Source organism: Leopardus geoffroyi, chromosome C3 (genome assembly GCF_018350155.1).
Source record: "Leopardus geoffroyi isolate Oge1 chromosome C3, O.geoffroyi_Oge1_pat1.0, whole genome shotgun sequence".
In the NCBI taxonomy this organism is placed as follows: domain Eukaryota; kingdom Metazoa; phylum Chordata; class Mammalia; order Carnivora; family Felidae; genus Leopardus; species Leopardus geoffroyi.
The window spans coordinates 27,870,626-27,893,997 of record NC_059338.1 but is presented as its reverse complement, the minus strand read 5'-3'; the positions used below and the strand labels follow the sequence as shown (position 1 = coordinate 27,893,997).

Sequence of the window (23,372 nt, the reverse complement as noted above, 5' to 3'; positions counted from 1 at the left end):
AACAATGTGGATGGAACTAAAGTGTATTATGCTAAGAGAAATAAGTCAGTCAGAGAAAGAGAAATATCATATGATTTCACACACATGTGGTATTTAAGAAACAAAACAGATGAACATAGGGGAGAGGAAGGAAAAATAAGAGAAAAACAGAGAGGGAAGCAAGCCCTAAGAGACTCTTAAAGACAGAGAACAAAAGATTTGAATTTGATTCAGTAGAGTGAGTGAAGAGATCCACTCTCGCCCTTGTGAAACCTTTTTGGTATACAATTTTATAAATGTTAACACATGCATAGCTATATGACAACCACCATAATCAACATACAGAACAGTCCCAGCCTTATACTAAAATTCTTTTGTGGTATCCTTTTATCACCCCCCCCCCCCCATTCCTAATCCCTGGCAACCTCTCCTTAACTGTTCTCCATCACTGTATTTTTTTTTTTTTTGAGATTTCCATAGAATAGGAATCATATTAGCTTTTTGAGACTTCTTTCATTCAGCATATCTTTGAGATTCATTTGTATACAGGGGTTTGTATGAACACAGATTTTAATTTCTCCTGGGTAAATAACCAGGAATATGATTTCTGAATAATATGGTAAGTGTATGTTTAGGTTTACAAGAAAATGCTAAATTGAGGCTAAATTGTACCATTTTGCATCCCTACTAGCAATGTATGAAAGTTCCAGCTGTTCCGCATCCTTGTCGGCACTTGGTATTGCCAGTATTTTTAGTTTTGGCCATTCTAACAGTTGTATAATTGTATCTCGTTATGATTTTAATTTAAATTTCTCTAATGGCATCTTTTGAAAATCTTTTCATGAGCTTACCTGCTGTCTGCATATCCTTTTTGTTAAAGTGTCTTAGTCCATTTAAAAAACTGGGTCGTTTGTATTATTCCTGTTAAGTCTTGAGAGTTCTTTAAAGGACTTCATTCAAGTCCTTGGTCAGATATGTGATTTACAAATATTTTCTCCCAATCTAAAGCTTGTCTTTTCATTCTTTTAATAGTGCCTTTTGCAGAGCAAAAATTCTCATTTTGAAAACCAAGTTGAAGACCAATTTATCAATTTTTGTTTTGTGGCTTGTGGTTTTTGTGTCATATTTAACAACTCTTGGCCTATCCCCAGGTCTTAAAGGCTTTCTCCCATGTTCTCTTCTAAGTAGTTTCTAGTCTTACATTTTACATTCATATATGATAGTTTTTGAGTTAATTTTTATATAAAGTATGAGGTTTAGATCAATGCTTATTTTGGGGCACCTGGGTGGCTGACTTCAGCTTAGGTCATGATCTCTAACCTCATGAATTTGAGCCCCATGTCAGGCTCTGTGCTGACAGCTCGGAGCCTAGAGCCTACTTCCAATTCTGTGTCTCCCTTTCTCTCTGCCCCTCTCCTGCCTGCACTCTGTCTGTCTCTCTCTCAAAAATAAATAAGCATTAAAAAATATTTGATCGATGCTTATTTTTTGCCTACTGATGTTGTTTTAACACCTTTGTCAACAAGACTACCTTTTTCCCATTGAAATTGCTTTTGCACCTCTGTAAAAAATCAATGGGCCACATTTGTGTGAGATTATTTCAGAACGTTCTCTTCTGGTTCATTAATCGATGTGTCTATACCTTTGCCAGTATCACACTATCTTGATTATTGTAATTCTATAGCAAATCTTATCATTAGGGGTAATGGTTAATTTTCTGTATCAACTTGGCTAGGCTGTGGTACCCAGGCATTTAATGAAACACTAATGTTTAAAAGAAATAAGTTTGCAGACTTATAGTTCAAAGCATAAAGTCAAAGATAGCCAATAAACTGAATGAATAGAAGCATTGACTCCTGAGAAAAGGTGAACAATTCAGCAATCGATTAAAGGAGGGCTTTATTTTATTTTTTTAATATGAAATTTATTGTCAAATTGGTTTCCATACAACACCCAGTGCTCATCCCAACAGGTGCTAAAGGAGGGCTTTAAATGAGTATGATCAAGATCCCTCAAGGAGATAAATAAAAGAATACTATCCTTAAAGCTAGAACAAAAGGCTATAAAACAAAAGAGTCAGATATTAATTAGGATTGTGTAGCTATGAAAAAGAACTAACTAGGGGTGCCTGGATGGCTCAGTAAGTTAAGCGTCCCACTCTTGATCTTGGGTCAGGTCATGATCTCACATTCGTGAGATTGAGCCCCATGTCGGGCTTTGTGCTGACAGTGTGGAGCCTCCTGGGGATTCTCTCTCTCCCTCTCTCTGACCCCTCCCCTGCTTGTGCTCTCTCTCTCAAAAATAAACAAATAGATTTTTAAAAAGAACGAATCATAAATTAAAACTAAAAATACATTTACTGAAATATACAAAAATAAGAAGCCTTAGTCAGGGATATTTCTTAGTGGAGTTACTTCTGATGGCTCTTGGTGTTCTAGCTTCTGAGATAAATTCTGTGGTTCTGGCCTCAAGCACAAAGATACTGGAGAAGCAGGCCCAGAGATCACTTTATGACTGTACCTTATGTTGGAAGTATCTTGTTAGGCTGAGCTCGGTCAAACTAGATCAAGATTGGAGCAAAGGAGTGAGATAGTCTTTGCTACAGATAAATACCAGATAACCCCCTTCTCTTTCTTTCTTTTTTAATTATTTTTTTAATGTTTATTTTTGAGGGGGGGAGGAGGAGGGGCAAAGAGAGGGAGGCAAAGAATCTGAAGTAGGATCTAGGCTCTGAGCTGTCAGCACAGAGCTCAATGCGGGGCTCTAACTCATAGACCTGAGCCAAAGTTGGATGCTTAACTAACTGAGCCACCCAGGCGTCCCGCCCCTTCTCTTTCTTATCTACTGGTCTTTGGATTCCATAAGCAAAGAATAGGTACTGAACTGCTGTTCTTATCCAGTATTCTCTGGAAATTATTGGACAGCCTTGATTATCCAGAGGCTTGCTACTCCAGGACCACTGATAACTTGTCCAGCTTCATATAGATGTCTTGGAAGGACAGAATGTTGTTCAAGAATTCTCCCTTTAGAACTTCCACTATAAATTTCTCAAGATTATCTCAGAGGTGCTGTGGCCCAGATCAGGGAATCATGAGAGGTTAAATGGGCATATAAGTCAAGATGTCATATAAACAGATGACAACTATTCTATGAGGCTATGAGAAACCCATTCATTATTCCAAGGAAGAATACAAGGTCATCTGTCATAAGAGCCCAACATACTCTTTGGGCTAATGCCAAAAGACGGAAATTCATTAAAATCTAGGGTTTATGGAGATGGCCCAGAATGTTGGTCATCTGTTTAAGTTGTTTGCCATCCTGTTGAAGCTGCAGCCATCTTAAAAATGGGATGTTTTTCTTGTTCACAAAATGTGCTGCCCTCCCTCCCCCAGGGGGAGCCAGTGGCTTGCTGAATCTGCACTGCAAGTTGGTACAGGTAGGTTTCAGGCTTAGAGAACAAAGCAATCAGGGTTCTTTAGTTCAAAACAAAAAGAACCAACTCAAAGTAGCTTGAGATCTCAGGGGTGTCTTGGGGTGCCTGGGTGGCTCAGTGGGTTGAGTGTCCGGCTTCGGCTCAGGTCATGATCTCATGGTCCGTGAGTTTGAGCCCCGCGTCGGGCTCTGTGCTGACAGCTTGGAGCCTGGAGCCTGCTTCTTGTTCTGTGTCTCCCTCTCTCTGCTCCTCCCCTTCTCATGCTCTGCCTTTCTCGCTCTCTCTCAAAAATAAATAAACATTAAAGAAATTTTTTTTTTTTAAGATCTCAGGGGTGTCTCATGAAAACAAGGAAAGGAATGCACCCGGATCTCAAGAGGAATTGTAATGACACAGAAAACCTAGTTTGAGTCAGAAGTCAGGAGAAGTACCATCTTCACCTCATGTGCTGTGTGTCTTGGGGAGTATGCTTCTGTCTTTCTTGCCAGATACGCTTTCCTATACAAACCTTATCCCCTCGACCAGGAAGCAGTCCATTAGAACCAGGTATATCCAGTCAAACTCAAGACAGGATCAGTTTCTTTTACGTCAGGTTAAGAAACATCTCCGGGTATGTGATTTATTTATCCGGGCTTCTGATAACAAGGTAGGACAGGGAGGTTGTTTTTGATTTGCACAGTATGTAAGCTGATGTGTGAGGTAAAGTAGAAGGTTTAGGGACTTTAGGTAATAATATGGTTGTCAGTTTGAGCCAGAGTCTGAGGGTCTAGGGGGAAATGTGGCCAGCATTTCAAAGTTCTTCCACATGCACAGTTGGGAGCTGTCAACTCGTCCCATGTGGCTAAGACTTGGTCCTCAAAGCCATTTCATGTAGCTCAGTTTATGTTAGCGTTCACTGAGAGGTAGAACAACTCCATACCCAGGTGCCCAGTTGCTCTTCTTTTCTTCTTCTCCTTCTCCTTCTTCTTCTCTTCTCCTTTTCTTCTCCTTCTCCTTCTTCTCTTCTTTTTTTGCATAACACAGAGCTCCTATGTTATCCAGAAGAAAGGAACAGAACAGGTGTCCCCTCACAGAGGATACAGTATAAAGGTCTCTAAGATTAGACTTGAGTCTAGCCCTCAAAGCTGACTGAGTCACGAAGCGTGGGCTTATGAGGCTAAGGGAGTTCTACCCCCTAACTTATTATGGTCTGCCCTTCGGACATGATGGTTGATCAAACCTCTTCAATTAATACCAATTCCTTCTTATCTGGTCCCATTTCAAACTAAACCATGGCTGCCCCTTGTCAGTTAACAACCTGATTCCCAAACTTTGTAGGGCTAGTAACAATTTACAAAAGCAAATCAGTGCACCTAGTTGGACTGATACCCATCCTAAACAGAGCATATTAAGAGAATACTGGTTAAAGGAGAAGAACAGCTTTTTCAATGAGAGTGGCCAGATAGCGAGAGAACGAAGTATGTGACGTGCCATGGAATAGAGGGTTTCAAGGAGGATAGGATCTCAATAGAAATACTAGAGTGAGAATTCAGAAAATGCATTTAGGAGGTCATTGGTGACCCTAGAGAGCAACCTTTCAATAAACAAATGAGTTTTGAAGCCAGAGTTCAAAGACACCAGAAATGACCAGGTGCTGAAGAAACAAAGGCCACGGGTAAAAGCTCTATTGGGAGGGATATGGGGATATGTGTTTGGCATATATGTTTTTGAAAAACATCCTATTTTTAAGTAATCTCCACACCCAACATAGGGCTCAAACTCAAAACCCGGAGATCAAGACTCATACGTTGTACTGGCTAAGCCAGCTGGATACCCCGGCTTAGATGTTTTCAAGACAGAAAAGACTCGTGCGTGATTGGAACCTTGGAGAAAGGAGCTTATAGATAGGAAAAATATATTCATTTCTATAATTGCTGATATGTTTAGTTTAGCAGAATCAGTTTTCGAGTTTTGTTGTCCGTAAAATGGTGATCCTGTAATGAAGCTCTATTGCCCCCATGTGGTGTAGGCTGCCCAGCAACTTCATTCTAAACTAGGAATTGACAAACTTGCTGTAAACAGTAACTATTTTAGTTTTGAGGGAAAGTAACCACAGATAATACGTAAACCAACAGGTGTGACCATGTTCCACTAAAACTTTAAGTAATTTGCTCAAGGTTGAGGGGATCAGAATATGGCACCCCCAGATATGCCACTTTGGCATAAAGATTACTTTAAGCTGAGAGCATCTGAGATTCAACAGATATAAAAAAAAAAAAAAAAAAAAAAAAAAAGCTTCTTAGAGCTTTCATTTTCTGACTAAAAGTAACAACTTCTGGGAAATAAGACTACCATAAATTCTCCCCGAGGGCAGATCTACTCCCAGAAGGAAGAATGAGAATAAAATCTACCTCAAATCCCTTATTTAGGGAAATGTTATGGCCCTGAAGATGAAAACACCACTCATACCAAGATAGAGAAGCATTATCACAAACTTTTAATTTCCTGTTTGTTCTCCTGAAAATAATTTCTTTCCAAAAAGTCATTTGTTTTCCTGTAAGTGCCTTTCTCCTCCTCTCCTTTACCTAGTAAGGTGGTATACAGATAGGAAATCCTATCTTCTTTGAGTTATCACTGACGTCTCCCACGTGTGTGCATGCGGCACATGTAAATAAAGTGTTTTTCCCCCTCCTGTTCATTTGTCTTTTGTCAGTTTAATTTGCAAGACTCCAGCCACAGAATATAAGATGGCAGAAGAAAAGTGTTTTTCTTCACCTCCAAGGTCAGGTAGCTATTAAGTGGAGGAAAAGGGATTTAAACCCAGATATCTGCTTCTAGAAACTGAGCTCCCCCTTACTAAGCTACTCTAGATATTATTATTTTTAACTGAGACTCCATCTTAACATAACTATTTTTACCATACACTTATTTTATTTTTAAATGTTTATTTATTTTGAGAGAGAGAGAGAGACAGAAAGAGAGGGAGAGAGAGGATCACAAGCAGGCTCCACACTGTCAGTACAGAGCCCAACTTAGGGTTTGAACTCAGGAACTGTGAGATCATGACTTGAGCTGATATTGAGTCAGGTAGAGGCCCCTACCATACACTATATTTTAAATAAGGCATATAAAAAGTTAGTCACAGGCACTTTTCTCCAGATTTAATTAATGTACTTTTTTGAGTGCTACTGAATCTTACTTTGAATCAAGGTTCTTCACACACCTTGTCTACAGCTTGGGCACATGATAGAAATTCATTAAGTACCTTTTGGTTTGTTTTCTCTCTTATAGATTTTCCCCCTTTTAGCCACAGTTTGACTCCACGTCTGTTTAGGCTATTAATATTATTCAAAGCCAAAGTTTTCATATGATTTTCTTCATTTTAGAGGTAGTATAGTGCAGTAGTTTTACATATGAGCTTTGAAGACAGTCCTCAGTCTGAATTCTGGCACTTGTCACTGCATGGTAAGTACTCAGTAAACATCAGCTAGTCTATTCAATCAACTAGAATGTATGCCTTGGTTCAATTTCCCCATGTTTTCTCTCCTCATGCAGAAGCAAAAAGGACCTTAGTCATCTTAGGTCCCTTTAAATAACCACCACCACCACAATTTTAACTATCATCACCATAATAGTGGCTGACATTTACTGAGTGATTACTATGTATTATTTATTAGTTTTTCCAAAACTTTCTTTAAATTCAAGTTAGTTAATATACAGTGCAATATTAGTTTCAGGAGTAGAATTCAGTGATTCATCACTTACGTACAACACCCAGCGCTCATTATAACAAGTGCCCTCCTTAATGCCCATCACCCATCTAGCCAATCCAGCAACCCTCAGTTCGTTCTCTCTAGTTAAGAGCCTCTTATGGTTTGCCTCCCTCTCTGTTTCTATCTTATTTTATTTTCCCTTCCCTTCTCCTTTATCGGTTTTGTTTCTTAAATTCCACATATGAGTGAAATCATATGGTATCTTATCTTTTTCTGACTTATTTCACTTAGCATAATACACTCTAGTTCCATCCACATCATTGCAAATGGCAAGATTTCATTCTTTTTGATGGCTGAGTAATATTCCATTGTGCATTAAATACTTTCCATGAATTAATTTTATTATTTCAATAACTCTATGAAGCAGGTATTATCATTATCTTTATAGACAGGAAACTGAAGTCCAGGGAGATTAAATAACTTTTCCAAGGTCACGTGGATAATAACTGGCAGAGATATTTTTTTGAACCCAGGTAAGTCTGACTTCAGAATCCATACTCTTTATTACTTTTCTCTTTTGCTTTATACTGTCTCCAACAGAAAATTTTACTGTTATGTATTTCTTCAAATTAGAAGGAATAATTTTCCAATGTCTCCAAAGCAATGGTTACTAGGCTTTAGGGTTTCACATGCTATTAAAATTTTGAAGATTCTGATAAACAGCATAGATTTGCCACATTTAAGTTTTGACAAGAAAGGACCTCAAAACAAAACAAAACAAACCACCACCACTATCATTTACTATTAGCTTAAAATAAAGGATGATTTAATACCAAAAAAGTAGGATCGATATAACCTAGAACTTCCACTTTGGTGAGAACAAAGATTTTAGGACAATATTCTCCTTTCTTCTTAATACCAGGTTAATAGCTACATGCTGCTTGCATTTAGATACAACAACTCTTTTAGTAACTTTTACAACTTGTCTTTCTAGAAAGAACCTGTGTCTTTGGATCTGGAAGCTAAGAGTGCCATTAATTACAAATTGTTGTTTTTTAATAGAAAGTGGAATAAAAGATCTATAGGTGTTTTGTTCCACTAAAGTGGCCATAGGACTTAACAGTCTGAGTGGCCTTACTTCTACTCTTGAAATTTCAAAAGATGAAATAAACAGTTTCGGGATTAGACTTCTTTCATTCCAAAGCATTAGAGGAGTAATCATACTGTTGAAAATGAGAACATCTCAGTTAAAACCTTATTTTTTTGCACCTTTGATTTCCTCCAAAATCCCAATGCCCGAGTGTTTTCAACAAAGTGCCACATCATTAGAAATCAACATGAACGTTGGTCTTAATTTTTTTTTATTGATTACACTTTGCTGGCTGCATTTTGAACTTGACGACAAACATGAATTGTGTACACATGTAAAAACTTGGAACAATTCTCTTTTACGTAACAGTCTATTAGACTCTTGTTTTATGTTATACTTTAGATAAATTAAATTTGAATAGCTCAATTATAATCAAGTATATTCAGCTTCAATTATAACTTCTAATTGATTCAAGCCTATTAGCACAATGTTAATAAAAGGCCAGTGGTTTGCTCCTAATGAACTTTTATGTATTACGTAATCACATTAAAAACCGGAGTCTCCTCAATACCTTAGGGTGGCATTCGCTAGTGGGTCCTGCAGTTTGGATGTCAAGACCAGTACCAGCATCTTTTGGGAGCTGCAAGGAAGTCAGAAGGACAAAGAACATAACTCAGAACACTAACTTCTTATTCGTACTAGCGCTTAGTCCAGGGTCCTGCTGTAACCTTCACTCGGTGACTTTTTTCTCTATCAATACAAAGACAATTTTCTCTCCTCATCGATCCTTCTAGTATTTTGTTTGGGGGACGGTGGTACATTGAAAAACTTTTAAGAACCTCCTTCTCCATTTTGAGAGTTCAGAACTTTATAACTTTTGGATAAGCAATCAGAGCGAAGACTCTTAGAGACCCAGGTTGGACTAGCAAGCACAAAGCTGCACGTACGGATATTTGGGTCTGAAGTGAGCCTGGAGTGTGGACACAGGCGATAGCAGAAAAATCGTTGATACCAGGGTGTAAACGCAGTTCTAGTCCACGCTGGCGTGGGTTCCAGGTCTGCGACACCAATTACCTCTCAAGAGGTGCGGCGAAATCCCACACAGCCCAGAACAACGGCAACCCAGACTCAAGTCGATTCGGTACGGAACCCAGACGTAGGTGATCCGTGGGCGCTGGATGATGACGTCCTCCGCAGACCAGGCGGTGATTGGTTTCCGAACGGGGCGTCGACCGCCAACGCGACGCGGAGCCCTGGCCTGAGTCCTCGCGAGAGCGGCGGACTCCGGTGCGGGATGGCCGCTGAGCCGGGCGGAGCTGGCTCGCGGCTCCCGGAGCCGGCTCTCCGGCCCGAGGCATGGCCCGGGGTCCCGGCCCGCTAGGCCGGCCTCGCCCCGATACGGTCGCCATGCCCAAGAGAGGGAAGCGCCTCAAGTTCCGGGCCCACGACGCCTGCTCTGGACGAGGTGGGCGAGGGGGTGGGGGCGTTGAAAGGCTCATTGCTGGCGGCAGGGAGGGGGGCTGGACGGCGCCGGGGCGAGCGCTCGCTTGCCTGTAATGGGAGAGCGGCTGGGGCCGGGGACCTGCAGTGAGCAGGAGGTCTAGGCGGGGAGGACGCTGACGAGAGAAGGCCTCCTCCTTTGAGGGTTGATGCTGTATTTCAGTGACCGTGGCGGATTATGCCAACTCGGATCCGGCGGTCGTGAGGTCTGGACGGGTCAAGAAAGCCGTCGCCAATGCTGTTCAGCAGGAAGGTAGGCTGCCGACAAGTCTTTTCAGACTCAGGCCGTGAAGACAGAACTAGGTGTTTCGTTTTCCTGGGATCCTGCCTCAGTGTTTTTCTTGCAGTCCTTTGGACATCTTCCCATAAACGTGTTTGCCGTCCTGAGTAGTCATTTATGTATTCGGAGGAGGGGAAAGGGAGGATTAGCCAAGAGCAGTAGCAGTTTCTGTAGCAGAAATATTTTATTTCTGTTTTTGCATCCAAAAAAAAAACACATATATATCTTTGTGTACTTTTCTGTAATTTTCACTGCCTCCTTCTTGGTTATTCGTCTTTTTCCTGTGGTTCATATGTACTCTCAGTTATTCTGCAGTTTGCTTCTTTGTGTGATAACCTTGAAGTGTGCTTTTCCTTTTCTCATGCTTCTCTTACAAGCCTTTCACTCACAGGTCCCTGCGACTTGTGCTTAGGAACCCACTGACTCTAGCTTAGGAACAGGGTTAAATTGGATTCATTTTCTCTCATTGCTTCTCAGAATTTATGCAAACGAGAATAGCATTAACCTTTTGTTTTTATCCTACAGGGTTTATAGTGGAAGAATAATAATGCACTCCCTTTTTCTTCAGGTCTGAAGTTGACACTTTTAAGGAGTCAATCTCTGCAACTTTGGAGTCAGTTTGCTCGTTTGCTTTCCAGTTTTTTTGTATGTAAATGCTACAATTTCTTTCTTTTTGGTTCTCCGCTTTCTTCAGCAGGCTCTCTCACACTATTGCTCCCCCCTCCCCCCTTTTTCTTTTCCTCTTGGATGCTGATATCCTGCCTAAGTCGTGTCATTTGTATTTCTGGATGGGACTCTGCCATCTCATTCTCCCCTTATTTTCTTCTAGTAAAATCTCTTTGTGGCTTGGAAGCCTCCCAGGTTCCTGCAGTGGAAGCTCTTTCTGGGGTTGGTGAGCCCTGTGACATCGTTGACAGCAGTGATGAGATGGATGCTCAGGAGGAGAGCATCCATGAGAGAACCGTCTCCAGAAAAAAAAAAAGCAAGAGGCACAAAGGTATAGGGCTTGTTCGCTTTTGGTTTAGTCCTGTCTGTCATGATCACTTGAAGCTGTTGGCTTTCTCAGTAGCACAAGAGGTGAAGCCAGTGGAGAACCAGGGTTTGGATCTTAGTAGTGGGACAGGTTTAATATACTAGCGCTTTCTACTTTTGTCTGAATTTGAGAGGAAAGGAGATTGGTAAGAGTCCGTAGGTTTCTGGAGTTGTAAATTCGACTGTACTAGCCATTCATTGAGAACATGTCATTGGTAGGTAAAAACCCATATGGTGACATGAACACAAAAAGCCTTTGCATTTCTGGATTTCTGAACAGGTGAGGAAGCAAAGATGCGACCAAAAACGTTTTCCTAAATATGTGGATTGTATATAACCGGTTTCATTTCAGCTGAGGTTAGATATTACTACGGACTTTTAAGTGCTCTGCAATTGTTAATGTCTGCTTATGTCTAATAGATACTGTGGGAAATAGAAAATTATGTGATTTTATACTTTAGTGCCAAGAAAACTCACACAAATGAAACAAAGAAAAATAAACTAACAGTATATAATGTGCCAGACTGTCGTGCGGTGGCTTGCTCTAGACTTAATGAATCAGACTTTCCTGGGGTAGCACCCAGAATAGCTATTCTTAAAGCTAAAGTGGTTCCAGTGATCAGCTAGAGTTAGGGGAAGCTAATGTATAAATGATATGTGTATTTTTGGTGTCAGATGTGCCAGAACTTTGACCTGTACTTGAGAGTCAGATAACAGATATTTGTATTTGTTAAAATATATTGGAACAATCAATAATTAGTGGACTGACATCGCTTTGCAATTATGCCAGTTATTGTCAGTGATACCACTGTATTCCAGAAGGCCAAAGTTAATACTGACATTCCTCACATTTCTTTGTTCCTTAATTTTTTGCTTGAAATCCCTACTCATCATCACCATGCTTTTAGAGGTTTATCTTGCTTTGCTTTGTTTCTGGGCACACTCCAGAGAACAGCTTACAGACTTCTAAAATCTCTTTACTGACATAAAATTCGCTCCTTTAATGTGTACAATTCAATGGCTTTAGTATGTTTACAGAGTTGTGCAACCATGAACATGATCTGAGTTGAGAACATTTCTATCACCCCAAACCTCTTAGCATTATTCCTCATTTCCTCCTAATCCTCCTGGTCCCCCTAGCCTACCCCCAACCACTGATTTACCTTCTGTCTCTATAGATTTGCCTGTTCTGGACATTTCATATAAATGGAATCATACAATATGTGGTCTTTAGTGTCTAGCTGTTTTCATTTAGCATGTTTTCAAGTTCATTTTGTAGGATATAACAGTACTTCAGTTTATTTGGCTATTTTTTAAAAAAACATTAAAAAAGTTTTTTTTTTTTTTAGTGTTTATTTTTTTTAATTTTTTTTTTTTCAACGTTTATTTATTTTTGGGACAGAGAGAGACAGAGCATGAACGGGGGAGGGACAGAGAGAGAGGGAGACACAGAATCGGAAACAGGCTCCAGGCTCTGAGCCATCAGCCCAGAGCCTGACGCGGGGCTCGAACTCCCGGACCGCGAGATCGTGACCTGGCTGAAGTCGGACGCTTAACCGACTGCGCCACCCAGGCGCCCCTTTAGTGTTTATTTTTGAGAGAGAGACACACAGAGTGTGAGCAGGGTAGGGGTAGAGAGAGAGGGAAACACAGAACCTGAGGCAGGCTCCAGGCTTTGAGCTGTTAGCACAGAGCCTGACACGGGGCTTGAACCCGTGGAATGCAAGATCATGACCTGAGCTGAAGTCGCGGATGCTTAACCAGCTGAGCCACCCAGGCGCCCCTATTGGCTATTTTGAATAATGCTGCTGTGAATGCTCTTGTACAAGTTTTTGTATGGACGTATATTTTCATTTCTGTTGGGTAGGAGTGAAAGTGCTGAATCACATGGTAACTCTGGTTTAACTTTTTGAGTAATTGCCAGTGTGTTTTTTGTAGTTTCCATTTTACATTCCCACCAGTAATGTAAAGAGTTCCAGTTTCTCTACATTCTCAGCAACACTTGTTATTGTCTGACTTTTTAAATTAAAGCCATCATAGTGGATGTCAGGTGTATGTCATGGTTTAGATTTGTGTTTCTCTGATGGCTAATGATGTTGAGTATCTTTTCATGTGTGCTTATTGCCCATTTGTATGTCTTCTTTAGAGAAATGTCTGCTCAAATCCTTTGCCCATTTAAAAAAAATTTTTTTTAACATTTATTCATTTTTGAGAGACAGAACGCAAGTGGGGTTGGGGCAGAGAGAAAGGGAGACACAGAATCCGAAGCAGGCTCCAGGCTCTGAGCTGTCATCACAGAGCCTGATGTGGGGCTCGAACTCACAGACCGTGAGATCATGACCTGAACCGAAGGTGGATGCTTAACCAACAGCCACCCAGGCACCCCATCCTTTGCCCATTTTTAAGTTGGGTTATCTTTTTATTACTGAGTTGTGAGAATTCTTTGGGTATTCAGGATACAAGTCACTTACCAGATACATAATTTGTAGCTTTCAGGTTTAATTATAATTCATCTTTTAGTTCTCTGCTCTGCTTTACTTTCATTAGATTCCTTCATTCTAGTCAGACTGGTCTTTTTTTTTTTTTTGTTTTTACCTTCTCTTTTTAGCTTCTTTTTAGTGAAACAAATACAGAAGAAGAGAAAATAGTATAATGAGTCCCATATAGCTCTTACCCAGCATTAACACTTATCAACTTATGGCCATTTTTGTTTCAACCACTACTCCCCCACCTCAACACACACACTGGATTATTCTGAAACAGTTTCCGGGTATCCTGTTGTTATCTGTAAATATTTTGGTAGTTCCCTCCAAAAGACAAATACTCTTTAACAACAACAACAAAATTAATCCTGTCTAAAAAGGTTAATAGTAATTTCTTAATAGTATCAGAATCTTGTTAGGCTTGGCTCTTTATTGCTGTCACATGTGTTTTGTTTTTCTAGGTCTCTGGGCTTTATGTTTACTGTTTATTTCACTTGGAATACTTTTTTCTTAAGCTGTATCTATCAAAGTTCTTTATGTCCTTCATGGCTTATCTCCAAGAGGCTTTCTTTTACTGATTCCATTTCCTGCATCTTGATATTTCTTAATAATGATGTTTCAAACACTGACAGTTCTTCAGTAGTTACCAAGTTTTGTCCCTAAAGATGAACATTTTTAAACAGCACTCTGCTTTGTAAAGCTCCTTATGGGACTCAGTGGGAGAAATTCTGATAGTCCTTTTCATTCTTCTTTAGGGAGAGAGTTAATGTGGGAGAAGGTGGGGCCCAAACATGGCACACTTAACCTTAAATGGTTACCAGAAATTATAAGGAAGAATTGCAACCAGAGAAGAGGATGTTGTTTTGGAGGTGTTGGTCCGTGTAACGAAGAATCTAATGCAACAACCTGATTGAGTCATATAGCTGCAGGAAGCTGTTAGCTAAAAAAGTAGAGGCAGCTTTGGGGAGGTAGTGTAGGGTCCTTTTGCCCAGGAAAGAGAAAGAAGAAAAGTTCTTTTTGGATAGTTGTGTGACTAGGTCTGAATTACAGGTTAGGGTTAGGGTTTGTCCAGGTGCAGATATCTTTATAGAGTGTGAGTTTTTGTTTGAACTTGAGACATCTGATGGACCTCAGAGTTAAGAGAATGAACCCTGATGAGGTCTGAAGGAGGAGGAGGTGGGGATACGTTGTCACAGGGCATCTTTGAATACTGAATGCTCCTGGCCAGGATCATAGGTCAAACTGGCAATGAAACGAGGAACTGGAAGGAAAGAAACATGTCTACAGGCATTTATTGAGTGATGAAGATATGCTGTAACTTACCTGCTGTTTTATTTAGTTTGCACTTTGAGGTTTCATCATACCATTTTAAAATCAGTTTTTGTTTTTGTTTTTTTTTTTAGAATGACTGAATTGAAGAAAATGTTTAGAGGATGGGGACTGTGAGGGAAATCAAGGGCAGAATATTTTGTTTTGTTTTTTTAAGTAGGCTTCATGCCCAGCATGGAGCCCAACATGAGGCCTGAACTCATTACCCTGATATCAAGACCTGAGCTGAGATCAAGAATCTTTTTTTTTTTTTTAACATTTTTTTAAAGTTTATTTTTGAGAGAGAGAGAGAGAACGAGAGAGAGAATGAGAGAGAGAACATGAGCAGGAGAGGGGCAGAGAGAGAGGGAGACAGAATCCGAAACAAGCTCTAGGCTGTTAGCACAGAGCCTTGATGCGGGACTTAAACTTGGGAACTGTGAGATCATGACCTGAGCTGAAGTTGGACGCTCAACTGACTGAGCCACTCAGGCACCCCTGAGATCAAGAATCTGATTCTCAACCGACTGAGCCACCCAGAGGCAGAGTTTGTGGTGCAAAGCTAGAATTTGGAGTAAAACCTGGGTTCTGTTTATCTTAACCTAGTGCCAAGGTTGTGTCTTATTACTAATAAAATGGGCACAGTAGTATTTTCCTTATTTCTGTTGAAGAATTATTGGAGTGGAATGGTATAATGTATGCAGAAGTACTTTGGCAAACTTCAAAATAGTGTTTGAATAGTTGTTAAATAAAAGCCTTTTAAGAATATGACCTAGTCACTTGGACAACAGGAAGCAAAAGTTTCTAGCAGCTAGAATAAGCAGGAAATGATGAGCCTGACAGGCTTTCTTGGACCTGTTTAAAACTGTTTTTTTTTAACAGTGCAAGCCCTGGGAGAATTGAAATGATTGGGGATCTTTAGGTATGTGTGTAATAGAAGGTCAAAGGTTATATTCTCTTTTCTGTTTCAGAAGACCTGGACGGGGCTGGAGGAGAAGAGTATCCCATGGATATTTGGCTATTGCTGGCCTCCTATATCCGTCCTGAGGACATTGTGAATTTTTCCCTGATTTGTAAGAATGCCTGGACTGTCACTTGCACTGCTGCCTTTTGGACCAGGTTGTACCGAAGGTGCGACCACAGAGAGCTCACTCTGTTGTCTTTGTAGCTGATTTCATTGCTGATTATGATTTGGAGCTACTCCCTGGCTGGTGACTATTTTCACTTTCTCTGCTCCATGCCGGGCGTGAGCCTAGCTTTGGACTCCTTGAGCCCCTCTTTTTTTTTTTTTTTAATATGAAATTTATTGTCAAATTGGTTTCCATACAACACCCAGTGCTCATCCCAAATTGAGCCCCTCTTTAATTTAAAATTGGTGTTATTAATTCATCCAGGTAATTGTCTTCCCTATGGTTGCCCCCTCCCCCATCCAGTATCCACTTTCGACAAAAAGTCTTGCTTCGGGTCTCACAAAGAGTGGTCTTTGACTTTTCTTCATAAGTTTATTTTAACTAGAATTTTCAAAAGCTACAGATGTCTATCTGCTTACCTTTCTAACTGGGTTCATTGTTTCTTAGTTTGCTAATTATCATGAAGCATCATAGAGTTTTTGTACTCCTGTTGCCCGGTGTATAGTTGTAGAGGTGAGAGTGAGGAGCAAGTGAATGATATAATTAGTAAGACGGCTAGCTTTTGCTACCAGATGCAGAAATGTAACGAAGATTATAAACTCTCAGTAAGGATGTTATGGGGAGAGATGTTGAGGTGGAAGTATGTAGAGAACTTGTTGAGACATGAAACACATGAGTGGACTGCGGGATTACAAGATATATGTGAATTGGTTTTTGCATAGCAAAGAAGTAAAAATAGCTAAGAAATGAAGAAGTGGTGGTGGTGGTGGTGGTGGTGGTGGTGGTGGTGTGTGTACACACATGTGTGCATGGGAGAACACTGGGGACAAGCTAACTACTGGCCGGTAGAATCATACAGTTAGGTTCATATGGAGAGTAGGAATCCTAGGGGACCCAGAGCAGGAGAGATAGGTCACATATTGGTAGGAGTAATGTGTCATGTTTCAGGCACTACACGCTGGATGCCTCTCTGCCTTTGCGCCTGCGACCAGAGTCCATGGAGAAGCTGCGCTGTCTCCGGGCATGTGTGATCCGATCTCTGTACCATATGTATGAGCCATTTGCTGCTCGAATCTCCAAGAATCCAGCCATTCCAGAAAGCACTCCCAGCACATTAAAGAATTCCAAAGTAAGTGAGAATTATGTTGGCGCCTAACTAGTGGACTCTTGTATGGTGGGCCTATTAATATGGCTTATCTCCAGCTTTATTGGGATGGGGAGGGCTAGGGCTATAGGTTCCAGGCTGCTAGGGGACTAATGGAAGCTTTCAGGACTTAAGGGTTTCACTTCTCTAAGACATTCCTGCTCTGCTGGGCTGGCTTTTCTTACCTTTACCTTAAAGCTTTCTTGTGCTTCTAGCATATTCTTTATTCTCTTTACTTTATTCTCATGCATTGTACATTGGATCACTTTAGATGGTTTTGATGGTTTGGGTTAGGAAGAGCACAACTCAAACGGTAGATGTAAACTAATTCTTACAAGGTGCTTTAAATCACGATGCAAAGATATAACACGAACACCTTAGTAATTTTCTTTTCTGAATGTGACCTTGATGTCTAGGCTTCTTGTTTCTTGTTGACCTTGTTAAAAGGTTTTGGTACAGACTTTAGCATATGCTAAGTGCCCACTGTTGCCAAGCTCTGGGCTAGGTCATTTCAGAGAGTATAAGGTACTCGCGCAAATTCTTGCTGTGTCCTAGGCTATTTCTTATATCTTGGGATTTCCCCAGTAGTTTTTATTCATACATTGTATTCAAGTATCTGGCATTCTTCTGATTTGTAAATAGGTCTGTTAGCCTTTGGTCCTTTCTCTCCTTTTCGCCATATTGAAATATCCAGCGAACCCACTTTTGCCGAGCTAGACCAGTACAACAGACACGATCACTTAGGCAAGTTGATGCCTCAGCCTGTTTCTCCTTCAACTAATACCGTTGTCTACATTCTGTCTCTTATGAGTTGTGGGTAAATTTTATTACTCTGTTCCTACCCCAGCTCTGGTGTTCTATAGCACTTTCCGTTCTCTTCTATTTTGTTTCTGTGCTTTGGGTGTTCTGATTCTTCTCGCCTAGTTTAGCTCCAGTGTGATACTGTTCTACCTGCTACATGTTGGTTGAAAGGGTACTGTTGGTTTCAGGATTATCGAGGTTCCTTCCAGGATTGCAAACTGAGATGATCAGGGTTATGGGCTGAGCTTAATTTAATACCACACTCGCTGGTGGCTTTAGGGCAAGAGTAGAATGCGGGGCGAGTAGAATTTCACCCAGCAGCTGCTTCCGCTAGTAATATGAGTGGACGGTATATCATCTCACACTTGCAGTTTGCCTCCCCCAGAAACATTTGATAGTATCAGACCAAGTATGAGGAGGTGGGGATCATCCCAAAGCTACACATCATGCCTGGTGTGAGTCATTTGCTGGGAGTAGAGCAGCACTGGGCGAACTCCTCATGCCTGACACATCCTAGCGGCTCCAGTGCACAATGCAAGTGCTACCGCCTAAATCGAAAATACCTCTGGCTTCATAGTCTTATCACTTATATTAATTTTTTAAAAGTAGATTATAAAAAGCCAAGGTGGTGAAGCCTAAGGTCTTATTCCAGATAGTAAGCCCAGGCCTCTTGGCTGCTTCTTTTGTGCCTTGTTGTTAGAGATCTCTTAAGAGGATGTGGGACCTGCAGTGGCAGGTGTCCCATGCATGGCCTTGCCACTTGTATAACCACAATCGCATGGCATTCAGGGAGTTGGCAGCATGCCTAAAGGAAGTTGTCCCACGTTCCTGGACTCCAGCTTTTCGTATTTGATTCTCCCTCTCTCTCTTTTCAATAGCATAGCTTGTATGGGACACTGGAGCCGTTGTGATGGCAGCAGAAGTGTCTGCCCCTTAAAGCCAAGCCCATTATTTTTGATGGAACAGCAGGACGTACAGGGCATGTCTGAAGGGCAGGACAGCTGGCACGGCGGACGACCCACCCCTTATCCCCTGGGAGGTACTTAACTTCTTGTGTTAACCCTAGCTGTAGCCTGACTTTCACTGAGGGGCTTACTTGAGACTGAATTCAGCCCAGCTCTGTAGTTTTCACATCGGCTGTCTGCTCCCAGAAGGTCCTGAGTGGCTTGCTCCTGTTACAGGACCGGCCATCTCTGCCTGCCTTATGGCTTTGTTATCATCTTGCCTGGTGGCTACTGGCTGCCCTTATATTTTCATATAGAGGAGTGGCTTGCTGAATCAGAGAATGTCCCAGTCTCTAGAGACCATGTTTCTGTCTTTAAAGATGAGAACAGTGGGGGTTGACCTCAACAGCATCTGAGGTTGACTTATATTGGTCCCTCTTCTCTTTACTGAATAACCCTGGGACTGTGTCTTTTCATGTTGCACCAGTGTCAAATTGGCGGGGAGGGGTCTCTATCTGTGCCAAAGTAAAATCTCAGCATTGGGACTGTGGCTGGCTTTAGAGCTGTCAAACAGGTTTTTGCTGGTTGTTTTTTGTGACCTTATTTTGATTTTTTTCCTTTTCTGTCTTATATTTATTTATTTTTGGTTTACTTTATTTTTCTTTTTCTTACAGTGCTTACTTTTCTGGTGCAGAAAGATTGTTGGGAACAGACAGGAACCAATGTGGGAATTCAACTTTAAGTTCAAAAAACAGGTACGTAGTCGTATCTTCTTGTTGTTTTTCAGGCACTACGCTGTTCTAATAAATTTCACTAGGCATAAAATTGCCTTATTAAAATCAAATAGTACACATCAAAACTTACAGAAATGCCATGAGAAGAAAAGGAAGGAGGAATTACCCTATACGAAAGAGACCCCATGGTACAATAGTGTAATGCAAAGTGGGCACTGAATCGGGGAACAAAGAGCTATAAAAGACACATGGGGACAATTCAAGAAATTTGAGGATGCTGTGAATATGAGATGATAGGAAATTGTTGTTAATTTCTTAGGTATGACGGTGACACTCTGGTTATATGTGTCTTCATCCATGCTGAATAAGGTGGTGCATCAGTGCTGCTTTGAGATGGCTTTGCCCCTTCTGCCCCCAACGTGCGTGTGATTTGTATATGTGTGTATACATAACATGAGAGAGAGGTGGGAGGAGAGAAAATGGAATATCTAATGATAGAGGGTATACAGGAGTTTATTGCACTCTTTTATTACCTTTTCTGTATAGTTGAAGACTTTCTAAACATGGGAAAAAGGGGAAAACTTGTTATAACAATGTACTGGGGTTGTTTGCCTATCACTTTTTGTTTTTCAAAGCAAATGTATTTGCAAACAACAGTGATTTGTATGGTTTTACACCTGAGGCCGTGTGGGGAGGCCCTGAGGAAAGGGGCTGCCAAGAAGCTATGTATAAGAAGAGGAGATAGTATTCTACTCTGTGTCTGCCTTTTGCTTGGACTATACCTGAGATCTTGGCCTCTGTGAGGGTCTGCTTTGCTTGTCTTTACTTCTTGTCCTCAGCAGGCTCATTTCTTCCTTCTGTCTCCCCTACTTAGTATCTTATGAGGAGATGCATTATAAATGCAATTAGTTATCCTGCACTTGATGGTAGGTGAGTTACAGATAGGTTTATAATGAAAGTAAGTCATATTTTTCCATTTGATTTTTTTTTTTTTTTTAAACGTGGTTTTAGGGAAGAATTTTGGCTCTAATCATTTGATGTTAATAAGAGGTCCTCAATCTGTGATACCCATTAGATGTTGATAGAAGGTCCACCATGGGATCTTTCTGGGAAGGAGCTGCAGGGCAGTCTCAGCAGTGTTCCAGCTGAGACCGGAATTAACTGCAGAAAGGTGAATGCTGAGATTTCCTTTAGTTCTGAGACTCACGACTCTTTTATTTATGGTGACTGTAATTAGACGGCCACTTCTTCTGTCCCATTTGTGCAGCAGACGTTCTTTGGAGTCCAACAAGTCACAAGGAATTTGCAGTCTTTCAAACATTGGAGAGCTTCTGATAGAGCTATAAGTTTCCATTTCTTGCCCGAAGGCCGGAAATCCCGCCTAAATGAAGCATATACCCATTGCCACATTGCTTATCCTAATGTGTGTTTCCTCTTCTTTCAAAAGGCAGGTTTTCCTTGATCTGTATAGAAACCAATATGTCTATAAAGAGAGGAGGTGACAGAAGAGGGATCTCATCCTTTTCTTGAGCCATAGGACTTTCACGGGTGGAGTCTTAGAGCCATGAACATTTCCTCTAAGCTATGAGAGTAATTCTCAGTTCTTTTCAGTCCCCTAGATTAAAGAGCAAGTGTATGGGAGGGTTGCAGCCTCCCATTCAGTACGAAGATGTTCATACCAACCCAGACCAGGACTGCTGCCTACTACAGGTCACTACCCTCAACTTCATCTTTATTCCAATTGTCATGGGAATGATATTTACCCTGGTAAGTGGGGACAGCGTGTCACTCTTAGCTCTTTTACATACTCTCACTATACGGAGGGCTGGACAGAAATTTACACATTTAATCATCGAGGAAGAAATCCTTGAAGAATAATTGTTTTAAAAAAAAATTCTGAAAGCAGATTTATATATTAGGAACAGATTTATGGAGGAGTTAATCATATCTGAGAATATCTTATCTCATTTTTTTTTGCATCTTTGTATAGTTATCGCTAATATTGGAGAAACATCATCCTTTCAGGGATAATATGGAGGCTTATATATGAGCAGTGTATGTCAGGACCTTGAGGCGTGCTTGTGGTGTCATAAATGGAATACTAAAATGTCGGGTGACCACTCGGTCCCCTGTGTGATGGTGACTATTCAAGCCTTAGCCAAGAATTAGATTAGTAAACAACAAATATGTCTCTGGCCTGTTTTCCAAGTTTTTAAAAATTTTGACTGGATTGGGAACTTGAGAGTTCATGCGATTTATCTTCGCTGTCCTTTAGGCTTATGTTCAGAGCTGCGTGGGGTTCCAACCTCCACACTGAAAATAGTTTTATTCTTTTTTTAATGGTAAAATAAATAATGCATACTTCATGGAAAGAACTTAAATAATACATAAATACATCGAGAAAGGAAAGGTGACCTAGACGTTGACTGTCCTATAACTATTAACTTTTTGGGAGTTGTTCTTTATTGTGTCCATTATTATGTACATGCATACGTCCACTCTCTTAAATAATTTTGTATAATTGAGATTATATCATACATGCTGTGTTGGTTGTTAGGCACCTCTCCCCTCCCTCAAGGTTAAGTCACATTAATGACCTAGTTATATATTCAGATTCCCTGTACTTCATGCTCCTACAGTTCTGTACAGACCAACATATACATAAACATATTTAGAGATTGTGTGGTTTATTTTACCAAACACGTGATCAGATGTATGTTTCATGCATCTTGTTTGACTTGCTCAAAATATCTCATCAGGATGCCTTCAAGTCATTTCGTATAGCTCCCACCCAGTTTTTAAAAATTGACTTCAGTGGTAGTCTGTGTGTGTGTATCCTGATTTACTCAGCTATTTGAGAGGCTTTCTTTAGCAGAGTTTAAATATGAAGAAATTTCATTTTGTGGCCCAGCCAGTGTAAATTTTGTCTAGACTGTCTTATTTCAGAGTAAGCCGTAGGAAAACAAGGTTGTTGGATTTGGGGACTGAATTTGCTTTTTCTCTGCTAGTTTACTATCAATGTGAGCACGGACATGCGGCATCATCGCGTGAGACTGGTGTTCCAGGACTCTCCTGTCCGTGGCGGCCGGAAACTGCGCAGCGAACAGGGCGTGCAAATCATCCTGGACCCAGTGCACAGCGTTCGACTCTTTGACTGGTGGCATCCTCAGTACCCATTCTCCCTGAGAGCATAGTTACTGCTTCTCGTCGCTGAAGGCAGCCCTGAGCTGGGCCAGTCCATTAGTAATCAGATTCCGGTTTGGAAGGGGCGTCCGGATTGTATATCTGGTCAGTAACGCACGTGCTCTTCCAGTTCCCCGGGCTCCTGGTAGGGGAAGGAGAAGGATTGAATCGAGAGGAAAAACAACTATGATTTATAAACATATTTTAATGTAAAAAATGTGCATTTGAAAGGAGAAACCTGGCCCCATTTTCTGTGTTAAACCCCATTTGGTGCTATTGAGTTTGTTGTTCTTTATTCTTTTATCCCAGCAAAAATGGATGATCTTGCTCTAGGGAAAAATTAAACTCTTGAATCTCCAAACAAGGAAGTTTCAGCCTTCCCTTGTGATCAGAGAGGAGCCTTAGAGGCCTAAAATTGTTGCTACTGTTGCTTCCCATTAAGCTCCCCCTCAAATTCAAGTGAATATTTTCTCTTCTCCCTTTACCCTCCTCCAGAAATAAAGCAGGTGACAGGGTTTTCAGAATCTTAGAAGATTGACTTGTGTATCTTTCTTTAAAAATCACTTTTGGATATTTGCATAAATATTTTTTTGCCAATTTGGATTTTTGCACGAGGCTTGATAGTGGTGGCGATGATGA

At 40.8% G+C, this 23,372-nt stretch overlaps 2 protein-coding genes across 6 annotated transcripts in view; one reads left to right on the top strand and one right to left on the bottom strand.

The window, feature by feature from the left end:
- The window catches only part of LOC123586871 (alpha-1,3-mannosyl-glycoprotein 4-beta-N-acetylglucosaminyltransferase-like protein MGAT4E), a 31,412-nt gene extending 22,060 nt beyond the window's left edge, over positions 1–9,352 (bottom strand). The window contains exon 1 of one of the 2 annotated variants that reach the window (XM_045456443.1): positions 8,766–9,352. The gene's annotated coding sequence lies outside the window, so the exon portion shown is untranslated. The remainder of the gene's footprint in view (positions 1–8,765) is intronic. The other variant, XM_045456442.1, reaches the window with a different exon arrangement.
- An 83-nt stretch (positions 9,353–9,435) lies between these two features.
- On the top strand, positions 9,436–23,262 carry TMEM183A (transmembrane protein 183A). Of its 4 annotated transcripts, none has more exons than XM_045456444.1 (8): positions 9,436–9,659; positions 9,858–9,947; positions 10,804–10,971; positions 15,769–15,928; positions 16,876–17,056; positions 19,491–19,571; positions 21,162–21,317; positions 22,559–23,262. In XM_045456444.1, the coding sequence occupies exons 1-8, from the start codon at positions 9,551–9,553 to the stop codon at positions 22,742–22,744; spliced, it is 1,131 nt and encodes a 376-aa protein (XP_045312400.1). In that variant the 5' UTR covers positions 9,436–9,550; the 3' UTR covers positions 22,745–23,262. The 4 variants fall into 4 exon arrangements, with proteins under 4 accessions (XP_045312400.1, XP_045312401.1, XP_045312403.1 ...); XM_045456445.1 differs by having other exon boundaries at positions 9,455–9,659; positions 15,772–15,928; XM_045456447.1 differs by lacking the exon at positions 10,804–10,971 and having other exon boundaries at positions 9,456–9,659; positions 15,772–15,928.
- The last annotated feature ends 110 nt before the right edge of the window (positions 23,263–23,372 follow it).

What these genes read in the sequence shown, in the direction of transcription:
- TMEM183A (XM_045456444.1), top strand. Translation starts at nt 9,551, where the DNA reads ATGGCCCGGGGTCCCGGCCCGCTAGGCCGGCCTCGCCCCGATACGGTC. An exon ending in CGACGCCTGCTCTGGACGAG is followed by an intron (nt 9,660 to 9,857) that starts GTGGGCGAGGGG and finishes GCTGTATTTCAG; the next exon opens with TGACCGTGGCGGATTATGCC. An exon ending in TGGGAATGATATTTACCCTG is followed by an intron (nt 21,318 to 22,558) that starts GTAAGTGGGGAC and finishes TTTCTCTGCTAG; the next exon opens with TTTACTATCAATGTGAGCAC.